At 45.8% G+C, this 22,186-nt stretch overlaps 1 protein-coding gene across 1 annotated transcript in view; it reads left to right on the top strand.

The window, feature by feature from the left end:
- Cacna1e (calcium voltage-gated channel subunit alpha1 E) overlaps positions 1-22,186 on the top strand; it is a 485,686-nt gene that overhangs the window by 391,915 nt on the left and 71,585 nt on the right. The window contains exons 14-27 of the mRNA XM_085842043.1: positions 179-291; positions 2,332-2,444; positions 2,755-2,886; positions 3,341-3,413; positions 4,295-4,412; positions 6,679-6,746; positions 8,313-8,410; positions 12,285-12,341; positions 13,492-14,145; positions 14,554-14,867; positions 17,534-17,696; positions 18,899-19,028; positions 19,708-19,767; positions 20,896-21,002. Coding sequence (XP_085698169.1) covers positions 179-291; positions 2,332-2,444; positions 2,755-2,886; positions 3,341-3,413; positions 4,295-4,412; positions 6,679-6,746; positions 8,313-8,410; positions 12,285-12,341; positions 13,492-14,145; positions 14,554-14,867; positions 17,534-17,696; positions 18,899-19,028; positions 19,708-19,767; positions 20,896-21,002 — 2,200 coding nt within the window. The remainder of the gene's footprint in view (positions 1-178; positions 292-2,331; positions 2,445-2,754; positions 2,887-3,340; positions 3,414-4,294; positions 4,413-6,678; positions 6,747-8,312; positions 8,411-12,284; positions 12,342-13,491; positions 14,146-14,553; positions 14,868-17,533; positions 17,697-18,898; positions 19,029-19,707; positions 19,768-20,895; positions 21,003-22,186) is intronic.

The raw sequence follows: 22,186 nt of genomic DNA, 5'->3' as shown, positions 1-22,186 counted from the left end.
CGGGGGCGGGGGGGGGGGGCTCAACCGAGCTTGCAGTGTTCAGAAATTAGGCTTTGCCCAATGCTGCTTTCTTACATCCTGAGATCTGGGGCTCCTCTATAAGGGGTCTGTGTTAGTTGGAGAGCAGAGGAACTAATACCACCTGTGGAACAAACGATTCTACTTTTGCTACTTTCAGACTATGCAGAGTTTTTGTTTCTGGGACTCTTCCTGTTGGAGATGTCCCTGAAGATGTATGGCATGGGGCCACGCCTCTATTTTCACTCATCCTTCAACTGCTTTGATTTTGGGGTAAGTCCTCAGAAGCCTGCCTGTCCTTCTGTTTCTTTGTGATAGGCCCAGGGTTTAGATAAGCAGCTTGGTCTGTCACTCAGCATGAGCCACTGAAGTCTTAAGTTGTAAAAGGAGCATGGATATGGTGGGGAAAAAAAGGCAGTTCAGAAGCCAGCGAATCCTTGCCTGGCAGGGATTTGTTCATTTTTTTAAAAACCTCTTTGGGTTTTAGTGTTTTTATTGATGTATAACACATACACTAAAGTGTGTACATTTAACTATATAGCTCAATGAGATTTTACAAAGCTACTCATAGCCAGAATTTTGAACTACTTATTATCTTGGGTGAAGTCTGGGAGAGAAGGACAAAGAACTTAATTCCAGAGGTGGCTTTAGAAGAAAGAGGTTATACATTTGTTTATTTTCTACTTCAGTTGAAAATGAGCATAATTGTCTCCATATGCCCTCATATGCACTCACCCGCTCTTGCATTAGCACAACGCCATGCAGAACATTTCCATCTAGCTGTGTACTTTCTATATAATATTTAGGTGTGTGTGTGTGTTGTTAGGGATGTTCAGGGTGCTTTCACACACATCGGCTTCCTGTGCTGCTTCCCAGGGTCCCGAACAAGACATGAGGTGTTAGGAGTTAGCCTGCCGTCTACTCATAAAGTGACAGAGACTGTAGTGCTCAGCTCACGTACCTGGTTCACGTCAGAACAGCGTAGCAGGACCAGAGGTTTCTGAGCCACTTCTCTTTCTGCCAAACCCATTTCCTTTTCTGCCAAAGCTCCAGTCAGGTGATGAAGATTCGGAGTACTTGCCAATCTCCATTTTCACCAAGAACAGACGGTTCTGAGCACAGGCACTTTTCAGACATAATAGCTAGTAAGAGACCAATTTAACCCTGATTTTTCTCACATACATATTTTTTCAGCTTTGTTTTGAGGATTCATCTTCATTATTTCCCCCCAGTCCAATGCCTACAACACAGTCAACATTCCATGAGTGTATGATCACAGAATAACTCAGAGCCTACCTTAGTGGCATGCTCCTCTAATCCCAATTCTCTCAGGATGCTGAAGCCAAAGGACCACAAGTTTAAGGCTACCACTGGCTGTGCAGTAAATTACAACCTGGCCTAAGTGATATAGTGAACCCCTATTGCAGAAAACAAACATTGGGAGGGGGGCTGGAGAGGTGACTTAGTGGTTAGGCTACTTGTTATCCTATCAAAGAGCTCCAGATGGGCATCTAACACATGTCAGGAGGCTTCCAACCACCTATAACTCTAGTTTCAGGGGATTCTACAGTTCTGTACTCTGGGCCACTGCACTCACATGTATACCTACACATAATTAAAGTAATCAAAGTAACTCCAAAACTGCTGACATTAAAGATGTACAATGTTAATAGACCACTTGCCTACCATGTGCAAAGAAGGTCTTTGATTCTGTTCTAATTCCCATAAATAATAATAATCTTGAAATGTTAATTACAATTATGATTTCCTATAGCAATCAGACCCTATGTCAACAAAGACACTATAACATCAAGAATTACAAGGCTTCAGTTCCTGAAAGATACTTAACACAACAGCAGCTAAATGTTCTGAGCAGTGCTGCAGTCTGGAACAATGAGAGAATGTGGACTCTTTCTGAGTTTTCCATATTGGAACACAACCTAGACTAACTCAAATTGGTTCCCATGATTTGGGTACCACTCCTTTGTCTGTGTATCCAAGGTGATATGATGCAAGATGCATTGCTATTAAGTTTGTGCAAAAGCAGTGACTAGGCATTGTAATTTCACTAAGGCCAAGTCAGTAAACCAATGACCAGTGAGCAGATTTAAAGTTAGGAAGGACAGGGGGAAAATAGGGAATGTGTAGCCATTTTTCTTTGGTAGCTTCTCATGTTTAAAGCTCAATCGGAGTTAGGGCTGCCTGGGGATGGAGAGTCTTAAATTTACCAGCGCCTAATGAGAGCTGATGACTATGTACTAAGTACCACATTGCTTCTCTCCCTCTTCTTACTCCACTGGGTTTGTCTCTTAGGTCACAGTGGGCAGCATCTTTGAGGTTGTCTGGGCAATCTTCAGACCTGGCACATCTTTCGGAATCAGTGTCTTACGAGCTCTCCGGCTCCTAAGGATATTTAAAATAACCAAGTAAGTGGTAGCATCTGGCCTCTTCCTGTCACCTTTGAGGACAGAACTCTTATTGCCTTCTCCCCTTGCTTTCCCACTCTCTGTTCCATTTCTTACATTCTTCATATCTCCCTTCCATAAAGACCAAACTAGAAAACTGTCAATGACAACACACAGAGTGCCACATTTCCCAGGGGATGATCACGCCACAAACACCTTGCTCTCACAGATACACCAAGGCAGTTGTTCTCAGACTTGTAGGCAGGTGGCAAGCTGGCCTTGGGAAAGACATGGTACTGTGCCATACCTGTGATCTTGTCTGGGTTCACAGGTATTGGGCATCCCTCCGGAATCTGGTTGTCTCCTTGATGAGCTCCATGAAGTCTATCATCAGCTTACTCTTCCTCCTCTTCCTCTTCATCGTTGTCTTTGCTCTCCTGGGAATGCAGCTCTTTGGAGGCAGGTAAGGGCCAGGGGCTTCTCCACCTGAAAGAAGCACTCATTAGTCTCAGGACTGGAAGCACCAAGGTGTTTGGTTTGGTGTATTGCCATCTTGTTTGCTCTTGGTCTGAAGAGTCTGTAGATACGCTTGAGAAGCAAATGTCTCTGCTGTTAATACACATGCTGAAAGTGGTTCTTGCAGGAGGACCTGTCCCCTTGAAGCTCTCTGTGAAATGATCAGAATGGAATTTCGTAACTGCTGACCAGTCCAAACTCTGACTTTTCACTTGTACCTTTCAAAGCTCATGATTTTTTTTTTTTTCAGACACAGGGGCTACCCTCTTCATAGACCATATTGGAATGGACAGCAGTAGGGGGAGGGGCAATGGGGAGAAGAGAGAAATGATGAAAACTGCAATCTTGAGTCTGGGGAACTTGGAAAGTGACATTTGATTTTCCCTGAATTTCCTTTTCAGGTTTAACTTTAATGATGGGACTCCTTCAGCTAATTTTGACACCTTCCCTGCAGCTATCATGACAGTGTTCCAGGTATGAGGCCAACTGATAGCTCAGAAGCACTATGTGGGGCCCATAGACCAAGCAGTGTAAGAAGACAGTGTCTTGAGTGTTAGAGCTCCCATTGTATTCCCTATTAGACCTTGAAGTGTTTCTCTTATTTGAGGAATCATTACAACAATCTCTCAAACTCCTGTGCCTCAGTTATCATCAGCAAATAGCTTTATATCAATCACTTAGTCACTCTTCTCCCCATACCTGTGCGTTTATAAGATATCTGGAACATGCAGTCAGAAATTACATTTGTGGTTTGTCTAAAAATCTGAAATCTTTACATTTCCCAACCTATGTTCAGGTTAATGAGGTAATGGGTTATCTTTCCACTGCCATCTCAAAATAGTAAAAACAATTTTTGAAAAGTTTTTTTTTTTAAGTCAGAGAGAAAACTCAATCTCAATAGTATTTTAGAATCTTTCAGATGAAAAAGAGTATAGCTTAGACAGAATATGTGGCTGAATTAGAACCCAGTTTCCAACCTAGAACCACTGAGGCTTTCCCCAATAACGCTGTTGTCTTGGGAATGCTGTCACCCCTGAGAACAATCAGGTGGTGGTCAAACTCTCAGATCAGTGTGAGTCCCACAAGACATGGCCAACCCAGAGGGCAGAGGGACTCAGAAATGTGAGGACTTGGAGTATCTCTTCTTTTCCTCTTTTCATATTGAATGACTATAATTCTTTTCCATATAAAAACAGGATTGTTTGCTTATGGGAATAGCTTTCTCCCTCACCTTAGCAGGAAATCAAACAAGAGGATAGATAGATAAGATCCAGCCCTGATATTTGCCCTTCACAGTGGACCCATTTTTTCTGCCAACTTTGAGTCTTGACCTGCCTATTGTTTCTCCAATGTAGATCCTGACCGGGGAAGACTGGAATGAGGTGATGTACAATGGCATTCGCTCCCAGGGTGGGGTCAGCTCAGGCATGTGGTCTGCCATCTACTTCATTGTGCTCACCTTGTTTGGAAACTGTATCCTTCTAAGTTGTTCTTCTGAATTCTGGCCACTTCCCTGCACCAGCCTTTGAGGAGGAGGAGGAGGTGTTGGATGGTGGATGGTGGGTGGTGGGTGGTGGGTGGTGGGTGGTGGGTGGTGGGTGGTGGGTGGTGGGTGGTGGGTGGTGGTGGTGGTAGTGGTTATGGTGGTGGCAGTGATAGGGCTTGGATAAGCAAGGTAAGAGGCCATAGGCAATACTTAAGCAGACTAAAGAAAACAAAATTTTCATCTTAAGGAATTTGTACAGAATTTGTAATTCTGTAAAGAATGCAAGCATTAAAAGATACAACTGCATAAATCTACAGAATATACAAATAATAAGCTTTGTTGAGTGGTTGGAGATAGTACAAGGTCTATAAAATATGTGAGGCCTGAAATCTTTGTTTACTGAAATAGTGGGAAGATTATTACACTAGTTAATTAACTACGTATCTATATACAGCAGAACCTACCATGTCATAAAACTTCAAAATAAATAGTACTAAATTAGTGCTAATACCATTAAGTATCAGTAGCTATTGTGTTAGTTTTATGTGTGAAATCATTTTTTGCTGTATAGATACTGCTTTGCCTATTCCTTACAGTGTAAGAGAAAAGAAAATACCGGATGACACCAAGTCAATACAATAGTAGAGGAAGACTAGCAGTGAAATTCTTTAACTCCAAATCTTAACCCTCATACTCTGGGTTCTACTCTGTTGCTGAGGGGGAAAAATACCCTGAGAAAAGAAACCTAGAGGAGGAAAGAGGCTGCTTCAGTTCACTGTTCCAAGCTATGGTCCATCAGTTTGAGAAAACCAAGGGAACAGAAACTTGAAGCAGCAAGTCACAGCTCATAGTCAGGTGTAGAGAGGAGAGAGTTAAAGCTTGTTTCAAGCTCCTACTGTATTCACTTCTCTGCTGTGGTGGCTGGAACCTGGCGTTGGAAGCTAAAATAAACCCCACTTTTGTCAGGAACAAGACTAAGACACTAGTCAAAAAAAGTCTGGACCAAAAAAACCAATAAGATTGAGGTTTGAGTCCTTGGGACATTCTTCATCAGCTAGGTGTGTGGTCTTCAAAAACTTACTTGTTCCTTCTGAGATTTTATTTTTCACATCTTAAAAAAAGATAATGATCTCTTTTACTAACTAAGAACATTGAATGAAGTAATTATTAGATGCATTTTTTTTTTTGAAAAAGGGTCTCATTGTATAGCTCTGGCTGTTCTGAAACCCACTATGTAGACCAGCCTGGTCTCCAAATCACAGAGATCTACCTGCCTCTGCCTGGGATTAAAGGTGGGTACCACTATGTCTGGCTTAAATGCATCTTATAAACTGTGAATATTTGTGTAAGCATTAGGTCTCCAGAAGAGTGAAACTCACCTTGAATTGGGCTGTGTAACACAGAGGCGGCACTCTGGGGTGGCTGCGTTTTTGCATATAACCTCACAAAGGAAGGATGCTCTTTTCAGCTTTTCCCATGAGGGCTTCTAGTAGCAGGAACAGATTATAAACTAGATATGAAGAATGCATAAAAAGAAGCTATCTGATACACTGAAGAAAAGGAGGACCAGTTTGCCTCAGTGGCAGCCCCTTGATTTTCCTGCTACTCTGTAAGTCACCAGAACCAGTCCTTATGCTGGGACCAGTTCCATGTTCCACAACAAAGGAACCTCAAACAAAGAAGATTTAGAGTTCAGGAGTTAGAGCATATAGGAGAAGTAGATTTCAGCATGAAACTTGTCCATACTGTGACATTACCAAATAAATTCTGGAAGCTCTCTGGGACCCTAACCAGAAGAACGAGAGAACTAAGTCAGTGCCCCAATATAGAAACAACTGGTCCAGTTGCCTGCCATTTTGAGGGAAAGAGTGGCTTTGTGTCCACTGTGTCCACTGGTCTAAGTAAATTTCCAGCCTTCCAGGAGGGAAAGATGAGCACTGTCACTCAGCTCCCTGCACATCTCACTCAATGATCCTCTTGGTGTCTATTGCTAGTCATCAAGGCCATGGCTGTCTGGGTGCTCCCTCACCCTATTTCCTCTCATAAGTTGTTTGATTCAGGGCTTTTTTTTTTTTTATTCTATGCAAAGAGGAAAAATGTGGAAGGAGGGTGAACACATATTACTGCATTTCCTCTCTTAGGGCCTTAGCAACGTCTCCCAGTGTAGAGTCAGGAAAGCCCTGGGGGTACCCTCCCAGACTTGCTGAAGCCTTTTTCTTTTCTTGCCTGCCCATCCTTAACCCATACCCACAGACACGCTGCTGAATGTATTCTTGGCCATTGCTGTGGATAATCTGGCCAATGCCCAGGAACTGACCAAGGTAAGCACTATTTTCCAAGAGGGTCATCTTCTGGAAGTTTTTAAATGGCTGGACAGCCACAAACCCATGCACAAGGACTAGCTTGCCTTTACTGAGTTGGTTGAGCTTTGGTTCAGCAAGGGTCCCTCATGGGATATAGAAAATATCAACTTCCCTCCATTAGTCCTCAGATGGTTTCTTCCTAGAATTATGGAATGCAGAGCCAAGAAAACTATTAGAATTCTAGATTTTAAACTCTGCCTTTGCTCCTGCCACAGCAGGATAATATTATGGCCTCAGCTCTGTGACCAAATCCTCAACAGGTTAGGCGTGAGAGTGGTCAGGGGAAGTGGGACTCCTACATTATTGCTGCTGGGGTAATCCATTGGCCATGGTTATCCTAGAAAAGTTTTTATTAAATCAGATACTACCTTTCTCAAAAAGATATTCCTTTCTTTTAAGGGATTCTCCATTCCCAGGGATGAGACCGTATTGATCGAAGTGGGGTGGTCGACAAAATGGGTATAATAATCTTGCCACACAGGTTTGGTTTTAGAAAGGTACAGAACACCTCGAGGTTTTCTGAATGTTTTCCACTGGATCAGTGGTGTGTTGCCCGTCCTTCCCCAGTTCTCTTAAAATCCTCATCTCTATGATATGAGAAGGCAAATACCAGCTTTAGTATATGAGAAACTGGCCTTGAGTCCTCTATCTGTCAGTCACTGGCTGTGTTAGCTTTGGTGAAAATGCTGATCTCCATTAAGTACCAGTTTTCTCTGGGGTACAAAGGGAAAGATGGATCGCCCTATATGTCTCATAGTATTGCAGCAAAAGTCAAATGAAATACTGTGTGTGGGAACCACAGCCTGCTGGGAGGACCTGCATACTATTATAATACTTCTAATCACTACCTGGAAAGTTTCCCTTGCTGTTTTGACTTCAAACAAGAATATAGCAGCCAGGCGTGGTGGCGCACGCCTTTAATCCCAGCACTCGGGAGGCAGAGGCAGGTGGATTTCTGAGTTCGAGGCCAGCCTGGTCTACAAAGTGAGTTCCAGGACAGCCAGGGCTATACAGAGAAACCCTGTCTCGAAAAACCAAAAAAAAAAAAAAAAAAAAAAAAAAAGAATATAGCTGAGGTGGGGGTGGGGAGGTGCCTCAGAAGTTAAGAGTGTTCAATGTTCTTCCAGAGGGCCCAACATTGGTTGTAAGGACCATATGGAGTGTCTCACAACTGCTTGTAACTCCAGTTTCAGGGAAATCTAATGCCCTTTTCTGGTTCCCATGGGAACTTATATACATCTCTGTCTTTCTGTCTCTGTCTCTCTGTCCTTGTCCCTATCCATGTCTGTCTGATTCTTTGTATCTGTCTCTCTCTCTCCCTTTGAACAACTAAAAATGTGGATGAAGAAATGAGACCTCTGCCTAGGAACTCATAAACAATGCAGGGAAGACTCCATGACAGGGTTAAACATTTTCTTCTGCTTACCTCATCTTGCTTGGTCTTCAGAGCTCCTGGGATGGAATCAAAGGAAGCTACTCTCTTTATGGCAATTCTAGGTAAAGCTATCTCTGTTTTGTGTCTAGGATGAGCAGGAGGAAGAAGAAGCCTTCAACCAGAAACATGCACTGCAGAAGGCCAAGGAGGTCAGCCCGATGTCTGCTCCCAACATGCCTTCCATTGAGTGAGTAGGCTATAGAAATTGACCCTGGGCTTCTGGGCTAAATCTAGTTTATCAGTGTCTATGATAGTCAGTCTTAGGAAGGGACCTACCTCTTCTGTTCTATGAACTGATTACAGTGCATAGTGCAGTCTTACAGGGGAGGTAACACGAATAGTGTGTGTGGGGGGGTACTAGTCACAAAAATCCAAGAGGGACTCTATGCATAATAGAAGCCTAAACTTACAGGAGAAAGTTTGTGTATGTTCTGAAGGAACTGTTCCTCAGCAAGGTCTACTGTGTTTTACAGAACCTGAGGGGAATAAAAGATAGTAAGGCCATTGAGAGTGGCACAGTCAGGGCAGCCGGTACAGAAGTCATGGGAACACTTAACATGGAAGGATGTAACTATATGTTATATGGTTTCCACTTTAAAATATCACTCCACTCCATGGAAAATAGGTTGTGGCGGTCCAGTATGGCCACAGTGAGACACAGCTGGCTGTTAAAGTGGTGTGGGTGATTATGAGTTAGACACAGAAGGTAGCAACAGAGGACACCATAGTATTGCTCACTCTGCCTTTTGAAATGTGAGCCAATGGGATATATTTATGTATTGAATATAGTAGGGAGTAATAAAAATTTCTCACTGGTTTTATAGTTTGGGGACTTAAATGACTGCATGAAGGGTGGGACCATTTATTGATACTTCAGAGACAGTGGAAATTCAGAGTTTGTTTTGGTCACATTGACTGCGAAATGCTTCCAAGGCATCCAAGTGTGTGAATAGGCTATTGGTTGCATGAGTCTGGAGCATTGAGGAGAAGTTGGGATTAAAATAAAGATTTGGGGGAAGTCATTTGCATTTAGATGGTATTTAAGCCAGCAGTGTGGGTGAGATGACCCAGGAAGAGTGGGGACAGGGAATGAGTGGAGCTGAGGACAGAGGCTGTGAGCATGTGCTTCTCTGCCAGAGGAGAAGCTGGGGAAAGAGACAAGGGGATGTAGCCAGGGGACAGAGAAGGGACCACTGGATTTAACAAGACAGCTGTTTTAGTGGCCTTGCTAGCAGCCTGATAGGAACAGTGTCCAAATGGAACAGATTTGAGAGTGAGTTGGAGGTTGATATGAAGGAGACACAGGATCACTCTGCCAGAATCTGTCTTGATCAGTGCTGCATGGGAAAACTTGGAGAGTCAGTATGGGCCCAGCACAGGCCTGGCCTCTGCACAATAAGTGGGGGCAGTTGGTGGACAAGAACCACAGAATTTCTTCCTGATGATAAACAAGGCATGCATAAGGCTGCGTGAGGGATCCCTGTGTGAGAGATCCTGTCATGTGGGTGGGGACAGTGGTAACCCATGGAGAGAGAGAAAAATACAGTCTGAGCTAGTGGCCCCTGTCAACTGTTACTTAAAGCTAGAGAGAAAGAAGTCCTTGGTGCATCGGTCTTTGGAAGAGAGGGACTTCTGAGTACTCTCTGCCTTACCCACTGGGATGCTCCCCATTTTTATGTGGTGTCTCCCATATCTATTTTACTATTGATTTGAGCTTGCTTTCCAAAGCTGTGAAGGCTTGCCTTCTAAGCCCCTTTTCTGTGAGTCTGAGAAATAAAAAGAAACCATTAAAGATTGATTGGAGAATACCAAACGACTTCTTCCTTTTCAGACTATTCTCTGGTCTTGAGTAATTTCCACCCTGCTCCCCTGAACTCAAATATTTTGGTTAAAAGCACATACACACAGGTATCTAAAAGTGCAGATGGATAGCACTGACTGCTCCAGGAGTGGGTGGTTCTATTTACTGAGATGAGGAAGCCTGCGGGAGAAGAGGGTTTGGAGAGATGTGATTGGAGATGATGTTTAGCCCAGAGTAGGAACTATTTATGGAATGGAAGAATGAATGAAATATGGGTAGGCACAGGGCTGTGGGAACCAAGCAGTGAACACCAGTGCAGAGTGAAGGTGACACGGATGCTGCAAGCATCCTCAAGAAGATGACACCAAGGACTTGGGTTGCTGTCCACATGGTAATGTGGTGTTTATTGTTGCTTGGGGTAACCACAAGGGATGCATGCCTTGCTCAGGTGTGCAGCTCATTCAACTGATTTCTGGTAAGCACATATCCATGGAAAGAACATTATTACAAACCCAAGCATTCCACTGTTAGCCTTAATTCTGTCAAAGAGATGCTCTGTGGCGTTAAAGAAGACCTCTTAGTTCCACAGAGCCTCTGTTTCCCCATGTTTGGAATGAGAAGGACAACTGTTCTTCCTGCTTCACAAGGCTATTATGGGATATACAGCAGATCACATGCATATGAGTTGAAGTTAGTGGCTACTTGTCTGTGTGGTTTGAGGGTATGAGCGCAAATTTGGGATGTTACCTATGTGAATAGAGAGGTAAAATCAAGTGTTAAGTATGTGTCTGGCTGCATGAAAAAGATTAGTTTCTCTTTTGTTTGAAGTGTGTGTGCGTGTGTGTGTGTGTGTGTGTGTGTGTGTGTGTGTGTGTGAGAGAGAGAGAGAGAGAGAGAGAGAGAGAGAGAGAGAGAGAGAGAGAGAGAGAGAGAGAGAAAGAGGGAATCCTTCTATATACTTACACATGCTCCTCGAGGGCTGGTGTTTTGCATACTAGAGAATTTGCAGGTAGATCATATGATGTGCCTGTCCCAGTGGGTATGCATGCTGCCTGTCTAGAGTATATGCTTCTATTTCTATATGCTACCAATGTTTCTAGCCCCTACCCTGCCCCATGCCTGCTATAGTATAGGCTGCTGATGCTGAGAGATATGGATTTTGCCAAGGAGCTCACAACATCTCTATAATGGTGTCTTTATCAATGAGTGCTTGTGTGTACACATGTACATTTGCACTTCTTCCAGATACCCCCAAAGAGAGCATAGACTGGCTGCCTCTGCCTCCTCAGATTGGCCCCTTGTATAAGGCTCCTTTCCAAGTGCATGAGTTATAGCAGTTGAGCAGAGCTCATTAGCCTGGCATGTTCTGCACTGATGGGACAAAGAACATCTTCTCAGACAAAGAACATCATTTACCTGTTTTCCACACCCAACAGGGCTCACTGGGCTGAACCCGGGTTCTCTAGCTCAAAGGCTAGAGCAAGCTCTCAGCTAGATTGCCCTCCACCCTAGCTTTGACCCTGTGCTGCCACACTCAGTTCTTCCCTTGCAGCGTTCATCTATCCTACTTTAACCTTCCCTTGAGAGTGTATTTGAATGGATGCAATGCATATGTAGAAGTAATATTTCTTTACACCAGTCTTAGAAGATCAATTCTGTGTTTTCCCCCAGAGGAATAGAGCAAACCTTAAAGGCATCACCCTTGGGTAATCATTCATATCCTCTGAAGTGTGGCTCTGTGGCCTCTGAAGTGTGGCCTTGTCCTTAGTCTTGGGTTGCTCTATGGCCTCACTGGTGTGCATGACAGAGCATTTGTTTCCTCTGTGGTCCGTAAAACTGAGCCGGGATCTGCCATACCGTGATGACCTTAGGAGTCAATCTTGTGTGGATATCCTTGGTCACCCTTGACATGGTGGGGAAGGGGCACTTGTCAAAACAGGACTCCAGAGGGGGCAGTATGAGCTCACTGCAGCATGCTGTGAAGCATTGGAAGGTCTATTTTACATGAAATAGTCTGTCCTCTGGGACTCTGCATGTGTGCTTCAAGAATGAGATCTGGGTATTTGCACATAGCAAGGACTCAGAAGCCACTGTGGGAGCACTCGAGGTGGGGGTGTCTACAGGGGGCAAAGAGGTGCATGGAAGCCCCATGGACATGCAAAAAAGACTCTGGCTTCCCTCTGGACATCTACTGGTGGCTGTGGGGCTTGTTGTTCCTATAGGTTGGGGTGGACTGAACCTGTTCGTTTTTCTTCCCCAGAAGAGACAGAAGGAGAAGACACCACATGTCGATGTGGGAGCCACGCAGCAGCCACCTGTATGTGTGTACCGGTCTGCGTGTCTGGGAGTGGTCCTGTGTGTGGGCATGGGGATGATGTGGTTTTGTCCTTACCATGGACAAAGTGATACCAAGTGTAAATGTCAGTGCGTGCCTTGGTGTGTGGGTGTGTATGCCTGTTTCCTGCACATCTGTGAACGTGCCCCACTCTGCACCTTTCAGTGCGCTTCTATCAGTGTGTCTAAAGTATGTGACAAGTGTGTTGTTTGCTCTCGTGTCGGGCCTGCGAGTGGGCACGTGTTCGCATTGGCAACTAGTGTTGGTGGGTGTTCTGTTACATCTCTGTGTGGGCCTCCGTGAAGGTGTGTGTGGGCCCATGTGCATATCTCTTTAACAGTTGGTGGGTGTGTACCCACGGGCACGTGAGGGAAGGAGTGGGTGTCTGCCCTTCCAGCTGAGGAGCCCACGCCTGCGTTCTGTGTGTCATGTTTGTGTGTTCCTGCTGCCTTGTGAATGCTCATTAGGCCTCTGAGCTGAAATGCTCCACAGTTAGTTGGGGTGTCGACTGTTGGTGGTCTCTGAATATAGTCTTTTGTGGGTTTCATTAGCTGTTGCTTTAGGAGCCCACAATCCCCCTACCTTTCCTGAGATGCTGCCATTGTTAGAACATGGTGGCTGCTTGCCATGGTCAGTATCTTTGTTGGTCTCTGAATATGGTGCATCTCAGCCCCTGCTATTCCAGGCTAAAATCTGAGAGGTATGGAAAGAGGAGGAGAATTTCTGACCTTGAAGGAAGGGTCATTTGTGGGTACATAAGAGACCCCAGCTGATACCCTCAATCAAAGGAGTACCGGGGAGGGAAGGCTGGTGAGTCTTTTTACTGCTCGCTGGTCTTGGGGACACTAGGCTCAGTCTTGGGCTGATCCATCCTTACCAAATGGCTATTGCACTGTAGAGGCAGGGACTGAAGTGAAAGATACCCTATACAGGACTTGGAGGTACTGGTCTGACAACTTTCTCCTGTGTAGCCACTCTTCCCCTGGCATCTCTGTGCTTCTTGTCTGGGATCCTCCCATTAGCTCCTTCATCATGACCCCTGCTCACCATGGCCCCTGTAAAGCTGCCATCTCTGACCTCCACATATGCTACCAGGTTCTAACTGTAGCCCTTACCCTTTCTTCATTGTCAGGAGGGAGCGGAGGCGCCGGCACCACATGTCTGTGTGGGAACAGCGCACCAGCCAGCTGAGGAGGCACATGCAAATGTCTAGCCAAGAAGCCCTCAACAAAGAGGAGGCCCCGCCAATGAACCCCCTCAATCCACTCAACCCACTGAGTCCTCTCAACCCCCTCAATGCTCACCCCAGCCTCTATCGGAGGCCCAGGCCCATTGAGGGTCTAGCCCTGGGTCTGGGTCTTGAAAAGTGTGAAGAGGAACGCATCAGTCGTGGGGGCTCCCTCAAAGGGGACATAGGGGGCCTGACTAGCGCCCTGGACAACCAGAGGAGCCCCTTGTCCTTGGGCAAACGGGAGCCACCGTGGCTGCCTAGATCCTGTCATGGAAACTGTGACCCAACCCAGCAGGAGGCTGGGGGAGGAGAGACTGTGGTGACTTTTGAGGATCGGGCCAGGCACAGGCAGAGTCAGAGGCGAAGCCGGCATCGCCGAGTCAGAACTGAGGGCAAGGAGTCTGCCTCTGCCTCCCGAAGCAGGTCTGCCAGCCAAGAGCGGAGTCTGGATGAAGGGGTGTCCATTGAGGGGGAGAAGGAGCATGAGCCTCACAGCAGCCACAGGAGCAAAGAGCCGACCATCCATGAAGAGGAGAGAACCCAGGACTTAAGGAGGTAAAGGAGTCCTGGGAGGGCACTGGAGGGATGTAGTTCAGGGTTCTATGAGGAATTCTGTGATGGAAACCTATATGGGCCTCCGTTTTCCCTTTTATAAGATAGAGATGATGCCAAAACGCCATCTAAAAGGCACGGCTTAATTTAACAGGCAACTTAACCCCTGCGGAAACAATGTTCTATTCCAGAGCAGCTCGGCTGAGAGTGGAGCCTGGATAGATGGATAGATGGGAATCAGTCAGTGAGCATGGCCCATGAGTGTTTGCCTCACTGTGTCTGGATGCGGATGGAAGATAGAATATGCTGTCAGGCCTGCTCCTGTTCCTCCTCCCTTCCCTTTTAGCCAGGTGCATCCGCCACTCTAGAACAGCTTCTGAAACATAACCATCTCTTGGTCTTTATTCTCAGGACCAACAGTCTGATGGTACCCAGGGGCTCTGGACTGGGAGGGGCTCTTGATGAAGCAGAAACACCTCTAGTCCAGCCCCAACCTGAGCTGGAAGTGGGGAAGGATGCAGCTCTGACAGAGCAGGAGGCTGAAGGCAGCAGTGAACAAGCCCTTCTTGGGGACGTACAGCTGGATGTGGGCCGGGGCATTAGCCAGAGTGAACCAGATCTTTCCTGCATGACAGCCAACATGGACAAGGCTACCACGGAGAGCACCAGTGTCACGGTCGCCATCCCTGATGTGGACCCCTTGGTGGACTCAACAGTGGTGAACAGTGAGCACAGTCCCTGTTCTGTCACCCCCTCCCACCCAACTGGAGCTGAAGACAGCTGGCTCTGGGGCCCCTCTACTAAAGCTCTAACAAATAATAGAAAGGCGCTCCAACAGGACTAAAACATTTTTCACAGTCTTGAGACAGTGTTCTCCTACAGAGTTAGACTTCCCGCAACTGTAATTTTTTTTTATCCTGTAGAACTTGGTCCTGTGAGTCTTCAAAGTGGTTACATGTGAGCTTATAGCCAGTTACGTCCTGGTGTAACCAGATGGCATCCTTGTGATCTCTGGGAGAACTAGGAGATATCCTGGGGTAGACTAGCAGAGTGGGTCTTTCTATGGTTACTGCTCTGCTCTAAAGGCCTGCATCTTTGGAGGCCTCAGTGCCACCTATAATGGGATTCCCCTGAGATCATCCCTGCACTAACACTTTCTGACTTTATTATTCCTATCAATTCTCTCTCTCTCCTAGGAGCTCTCAGTCACCCTTTCCCATCAAGACTCTTTCACGCAGAGGTTAATCTCGAAACACTGACAGAAAACACAAGGGGAAAGCATTAAACCTACTACTTTACTGGGCCAGTACCCACCTTTCCCTGGACCACATTTCTCTCTCGCATTCATCTTTTCCCTGTCCTCACCCTGACCACATATTCCATGATGACATCAATCCTATGTCCAGTTCCTGTATTGCCTTACCCTAATCACTGCCTTGTACCTAATCTCTGCCCCAGCCCTAAATCCCTTCCCTGCTTTAATCCCATTCCTCATTCTGACTCGAACCCTGCACCTTTTCCCTTGTTACTCATTCCCTTTATTCTTATCCCCACGTGTCAGCCTTGCATTAATCCCACACCCTATAATCTGCCCCCTACCTATCCTTGCATTAATCCACAGGCTATCCCTGCCCCTACACCCATTTCTGCAGTAATCTCACTGCTGTCCTGTGATCACAGGTTATGGTCATAGGGTTCCATCAGAGCGTGCTTTCCTTCTCTTTCTATCTTCTGTCCTGTGACAGTCTCCTCATCTCCCTTTCTGCCTCTCTACCTCTGCTTCCCTTCCACTCTTGCTTCAAATCATCTGCCCTCTGAAACAACAGGTCAGCTTTAAAAAATTGTAAATCTCCCATGCCCCGTGCTTGCTGGGGTGTACTGGGGCATGTTTCAGGATTGCAGGTCCACAGCCACTTTTAATGTCTGTATGATTTTGTACTTTTATAAAATAAGAAGTGCTTTGGAGCCTCTTTTTATAAGAAACAACATTAGAGTCACCATCTCTCTGTTTTCACACTAGGGCTGGTGTGGGTCCTGCATCACAGAACAGTATGTGATAGGAAGATTTTAGGTGCTTAGCTATTAGAAGGTCCCAACATGGGCCAGGACCATAAAGGTACCATGAGTCTCAGGGTAGTGCCACTCCTTGGCCATAGGCACTGGGGGTGGGGTGATTCCCCAGGCTTTCTCTCCACACTGACAGCTTTCTTCCCCCCATCTCCTACTTGAGCACAGAAACAGAAAGTAGCCACCTGACATTGCTACGTGACCCCTGTCTGCTTCTTCTCCCCTAGCACTGGAATGCAGTCACAGGCATATATTCACATGAATATTACATTTCCATTTCTATATTCATCGTGCTGGAGAAGGTACAGCCAGAGAAGCTGTATGCCGAGAGTAATGGTTTCTTGAAATCTTCCACTGCAGAGATCTGAAGGTGTATAGGATTTCAGATTAGCTGTATGACCTTAGGGAAGGCATGTAGACTCTCTGAACTTCAGTTTTTTTTTTAATCTGTATAATGGGAATAATAGTGTATACCACTTAGGGGTGGTTAATATGAAAATTAAAATTCAATGGATGAGCTGAAAAAGAATGTGGAGTTGAGACATAATTTCTAAATTGTGAAAGCTTGGTAGCTGCAGCAGTGTGCTGTTTCGGACACTACAAAAGTTCAGCAATAAAAGGGAAGTAGCAGTCTCTAGTGAGACTACGCCGGGGCCTAGCAAACACATAAGTGGAAGCTCACAGTCAGCTATTGGATGGATCACAGGGACCCCCAATGGAGGAGCTAGAGAAAATACCCAAGGAGCTAAAGGGATCTGCAACCCTATAGGTGGAACAACAATATGAACTAACCAGTAACACCTGGAGCTCATGTCTCTAGCTGCATATGTAGCAGAAGATGGCCTAGTTGGCCATCATTGGGAAGAGAGGCCCCTTGGTCTTACAAACTTTATATGCCTCAGTACGGGGGAAAGCCAGGACCAAGAAGTGGGAGTGGGTGGGTAGGGGAGGGTCTGGGGGACTTTTGGGATAGCATTTGAAGTGTAAATGAAGAAAATACCTAATTAAAAAAATAAATTTAAAAAATGAAAAAAAATATAATAATAAACCCCACCCCACCCCCCAAAAAAGGGGAAGCTATGGTTCTCACTTCTATGACACAAAAGGCTGTAGCATGTAATGTGGGTATGGGTAGGGATAAGAAGTGGAAGACTTGAGGTAGTCCTCCTCTAGGGAGGAGTCCTCATTTGGAGGACTGATGCTGTCGGGTACCTTCCCAGATCATCTTTGGCATCCCCTCCTATCCTTTCCATTCTGTTCCCAACTGAAATGAAAAGCACAGCTGTCTGCGGGTTTCTGAAGATTCAAACCTTTCTGCTTGCAGTCAGCAACAAGACGGATGGAGAAGCCAGTCCCTTGAAGGAGGCAGAGACTAAAGAGGAAGAAGAAGAGGCAGAGAAGAAGAAGAAGCAGAAGAAGGAGAAGCGGGAGACTGGCAAAGCCATGGTGCCCCATAGCTCTATGTTCATCTTCAGCACCACTAATCCGTGAGCTATGCTCCTGTTGCATCCCACTATGGTACTAGGAGAGAGAGCCAGTATTTGAGCCAGACTGGGGTGATGGAGAGGAAGTAGGGAGCCCTGTTATCTTCCTGAGTCCTCCTGGCAGAGGGTAGCTAGAAAGGGAAATTTTTGGAGCCCAATAAGTAAGGTAGGGCATTAAGTTGAACAGCCTCTCATCTCTGTGTCCATAGTTTCCATGGTAACTAAAGACAGAATACAGGAGAAATATCATGGGAAAAGACCCTTCCCTGCTCTTTGATCAGCAGTTAGGATAAGGAAAATGAAGGAAGTCTCCTTGAGGATGTCTGCAGACATTCTAGAAGAGGAAACACTATGGACCCTAAGGTGGTCAACCATCTACTGGAGTTTAAAGGTTTGATGCCTCTGTTCTGCATATGGAGTTTAAAGGTTTGATGCCTCTGTTCTGCATATGGAGTTTAAAGGTTTGATGCCTCTGTTCTGCATATGGAGTTTTGGGAAGAGTTACCTCTCCCAGGGCAGAGGTAGAGGAATGAAGAAGGTGTGTTAGAGAAGAATCTAGAATGTTAGGTTCAAGAAATATGGAACTAAGAAAAGGGTGTGAGCCTTATGCCCTATAATTGGCATATAGATTGGCTTCTGAGACAGGAAAGCGACCTTCTGTGGCCACATGGGCAGGGTTCAGGCACATCTGTGGGATGGGAGGAAGCCGGGTTAAGATGCCAGATCATTAAAAGTTGTAGCATAGAATACAGATATTTCCATCAGAATAGTCAGGAAGCCATAGAAACATCCTCATCAGGGCATTTGTTTCTTGTGTTTCTTGGTTCTTTATGATTTCCTAGGCAGGTCCTGGTTTCATTGCTTAAGGGAGAAGACACCACGATGCATCAGAGGACACCACATGCCGCTGGGGATTGCGTAGTCTCACGTGGCTTTTCCTCTTGGCTCACTCATGTGTGCAGATAATGAATCTTGGCTTTCGTGACATAGCCTCTAACCAATCTGATTACCTTTCTCCACCAGGGCCTGAAATCAAGGGGTGGTGCTTGAGAAATTAAATTGCTCTCCCTGGTGGCTTCCTTTGGCAAGGGCCTGGCTAGCTGGAAGAGGCCAATGTGGGCTTATGAGAAGTATGAGGGGCAGGCATGGGAACAATGTAGGGCCAGCTCAACGGGGTGAGTTCAAGAGGCTTTTCTCATCCACAGGATCCGCAGGGCCTGCCACTACATTGTGAACCTCCGCTACTTTGAAATGTGCATTCTCTTGGTGATTGCGGCCAGCAGCATTGCCCTGGCAGCCGAGGACCCTGTACTAACTAACTCGGAGCGTAACAAAGTGGGTATACGGAGGGGTGGTGGGGGAGGGAATTTGCCAATATTCTTGATGCCCTGGGGTCTTTTCTATCCAGAGCTGCTCCCTCCAACATCAGAGGAGAATCAAGATAGGCTAACAGGAAGGTTTCTGGGGATGAAAAAGATAGAGAAGTTGTGCTTATTCCTCAGAGACAAGTATGAGCCATTTCCCACACCCACAACCACACCACTATTTTTAAGCTGCAAAAGCAGGCTTGACACCCAGAACTAGCTAGGCTTCTGAGAGGGTCCGGCTGCTATTGGAAGGTCTGGATGTAGGCTACGACATAGAACCGTAGGTGATGTGTGTGGATGCAGGGGGACTGTGAGTCTACCACAAGTCATTGACTCATCTCCTGGGAACCCCACAGGTCTGGAGAGAAAGTTTTATGGGGAACAATTCAGACCCTAGAAGTTAAGTTATGGTCAAAGGGAGGGAATAGCTTCTGGCCCACGTGACTCAAGCAAGCTCTCTGGTCCCTTTTTCCTTGTGTTCCCTTCTTAGCCTGCTATTGATAGTATGAAAAATCCCTCTCTGTGTTCTGATGTGGGAGTTTTTGGGAGACAGGGTCATGCAGGTTGGAATGAGTCAGTGGACAGGTATGCATAGAGCTTGGTGACCTTACACGGTCCTCTTTGTCTCATTCATGTGTGTCTTCCAGGTCCTGAGATATTTCGACTATGTTTTCACGGGAGTGTTTACCTTTGAAATGGTTATAAAGGTAAAAGTTTCCAGAAAAAAACATGGACTCTGAATTTCAGTTGTATCAATGGTCAGCTCCTTTAGTTTAGGGTCCTTTCCCAATAATGCAATCTCCTAGTCTGTGGCAATACCAAGAGAGCTTCTCCAAGCCCTCTCTCACCTCAGTGTTCTCAGTAGGCCATGGCTGTGTGGGTGTGATTAAATAATGTAGCTCTCTTGTCATGGCCTAAACAGGAGGCAGGTAGTAGGTGAGCATACAGCTTGAGCGTGGTGTAGTTCTGCACAGGCACTTCCTGTCTTATTCAGAGAACGTGTCTGGCAATGGGTTAGGGAGATGTCTTTCCAGACTCCATCTAACTCCAGCCACATTCTCTCCCCTCTAGACTCCGAACATCCCAACAGAACTTTCTCATTCCAAGTTTAACCTGTCTGGGGTTTCTACCCATCCATACAGGTGTGGCAGTGTTTGGAGCTCTGGGACATAGAGGAGAGGGAGATTATAACAGGATTCTGTAATGGCAGAGAAGTCTGGTTAAACCCTATATGACTTTGAGAAGGGGTCTGAGTCCTCACTGTAAACTGGAGATATTGTGTGATTATGAGAAGAGGTTTCAGACCTCATCATTATCCAGAGGGTTTGCTGGGTAATCTCCCTACTCCTCAGGTTCTGAGTTTGGCTATTGCCTTACTTAGGGTTTCTATTGCTGTGAACACACACACACACAGCAATTCTTATAAAGGTAAACATTTAATTGGGAGTGGCTTACAGTTAAGAGGCTTATTCCATTGTCATAATGGCAGGAAGCACAGTGGCATGCAGGCAGACATGGTGCTGAAGAAGTAGCTGAGAGTTCTAGATTTGGATCCACAGGCAGCAGGAAGAGAGAAAGAGAGACTGAGACTGGCTTGAGCATCTGAGACCTCCTCCAGCAACACCCTTCCTCCAACAAGACCATGCCTACTCCAAAATTGTCCTAGCTTCTAATAGGGCTACTCCCTATGAGCCTCTGGGGGTCATTTTCATTCAAACCATCATATCTATGGAGACAATAGCAGTAGAGCCCTTGCCATGAGGAAGGGAAGCTAGGTGTAGGTGTTAATTACACCAGGAGTCTAATCTATGATGGTTCAAACCCTTGTCCTGCAGATGATAGACCAAGGCTTGATCCTTCAGGATGGATCATACTTCCGAGACCTCTGGAACATCCTGGACTTTGTGGTAGTGGTTGGTGCATTGGTTGCATTTGCTCTGGCGTAAGTAGATGCTTTTCTGTTCTAGTCCCTTACCTTTCTTCTTCTGGTATCCCTGGTTGATTTGACCCTGTCTCCAAAGAGCAACACTCTGAGAGTCTGCTTACCAATAGTTCTTTGCAGAGGTCTTAAGGTCTTACAGTTCTAGTTCATGTGTCCTAAACAAAGAAGCAAGATTGAGGAGCATCAGTAGGAAGAAGGGAGAAGCCAGGGCATTATGAAGAATGATGCAGAGGCAGAGCAGAAATGGGGATCCCAGAATCCTGGTCATGGGGAAGAATATCCTGGAACATATTTGAGAAAGACAGATGCTTCCAGGAACATTTTAAAAACACTACCCAGACAGGGAAATGACCCAGCAAGTTGGATATCAGGCTTCTGTGCTCAATCTGTACCCTCTTCTACCACAAACAGGTTCCTTTTTGTCTGGTTAGCATGTAGGATTCCTCAAAACCATCCTTCCAGCCTTTTTGAACCTTGTCCTCTAGGCAAGACTGAACACACTTTTCTTCTGATTGGGCAGAGGAAGTATTTGGATGCTGCTTTCATTGATGACACCATGCTGCAGCACCGATGATCAGGAAAAGGAAAGATGTTTCCATAGCTTTGCCCTTCGCATCTCCAATGTGTTAGAAAACAATTGTTCTCTACTCACTTTCTCCACTTCTATGTCTATCCCATATCCACACTGGCAGTTAAATAGGCAGGGTAAGAACTAAGGGGTCAGGGGCAATGATGCCGTGTACAGAGGTGAGAGTTCCCAGCTGTGTTAAGTCTAAAATCTTCCAGAGCCTGGAAGAACACTGTGCCCATTGCTGCCGGAGCGGTGAGTGGCCCTCCAACAGAGCCAGAGTATGGGTGTGCCCCTGAGACAGGATGGTAGCAGAGTATTCATTGTGTCTTGTCCCAACCATGTGCACAGGAGAGTCATCTTTGCCTTCACATAATCAAATCTTCTGTAATGTAAATGTAGCTGAACTGTTTCCAAAGAGATTTCACAAAAGTGTGGTATCTCCCTACCTATCCAGATCCTGTGTGGGTTCTCACAGCAACATACAAAAAAAAAAAAAGGCAACCCCATCTCTACCAAGGGAACTCCCAGCTTCTCTTCCTCCTTGGCATGATTCACTAAGGTCTACTTTTGCCTTAAGAATGCCAACCTTGTTCGCTGTTCATTAAAGACAAAT

The sequence above is a fragment of the Mus caroli genome, unplaced genomic scaffold (assembly GCF_978045245.1).
Source record: "Mus caroli unplaced genomic scaffold, Mus_caroli_1 scaffold_1, whole genome shotgun sequence".
NCBI lineage: Eukaryota > Metazoa > Chordata > Mammalia > Rodentia > Muridae > Mus > Mus caroli.
This window is presented reverse-complemented; position numbering and strand designations above follow the sequence as displayed.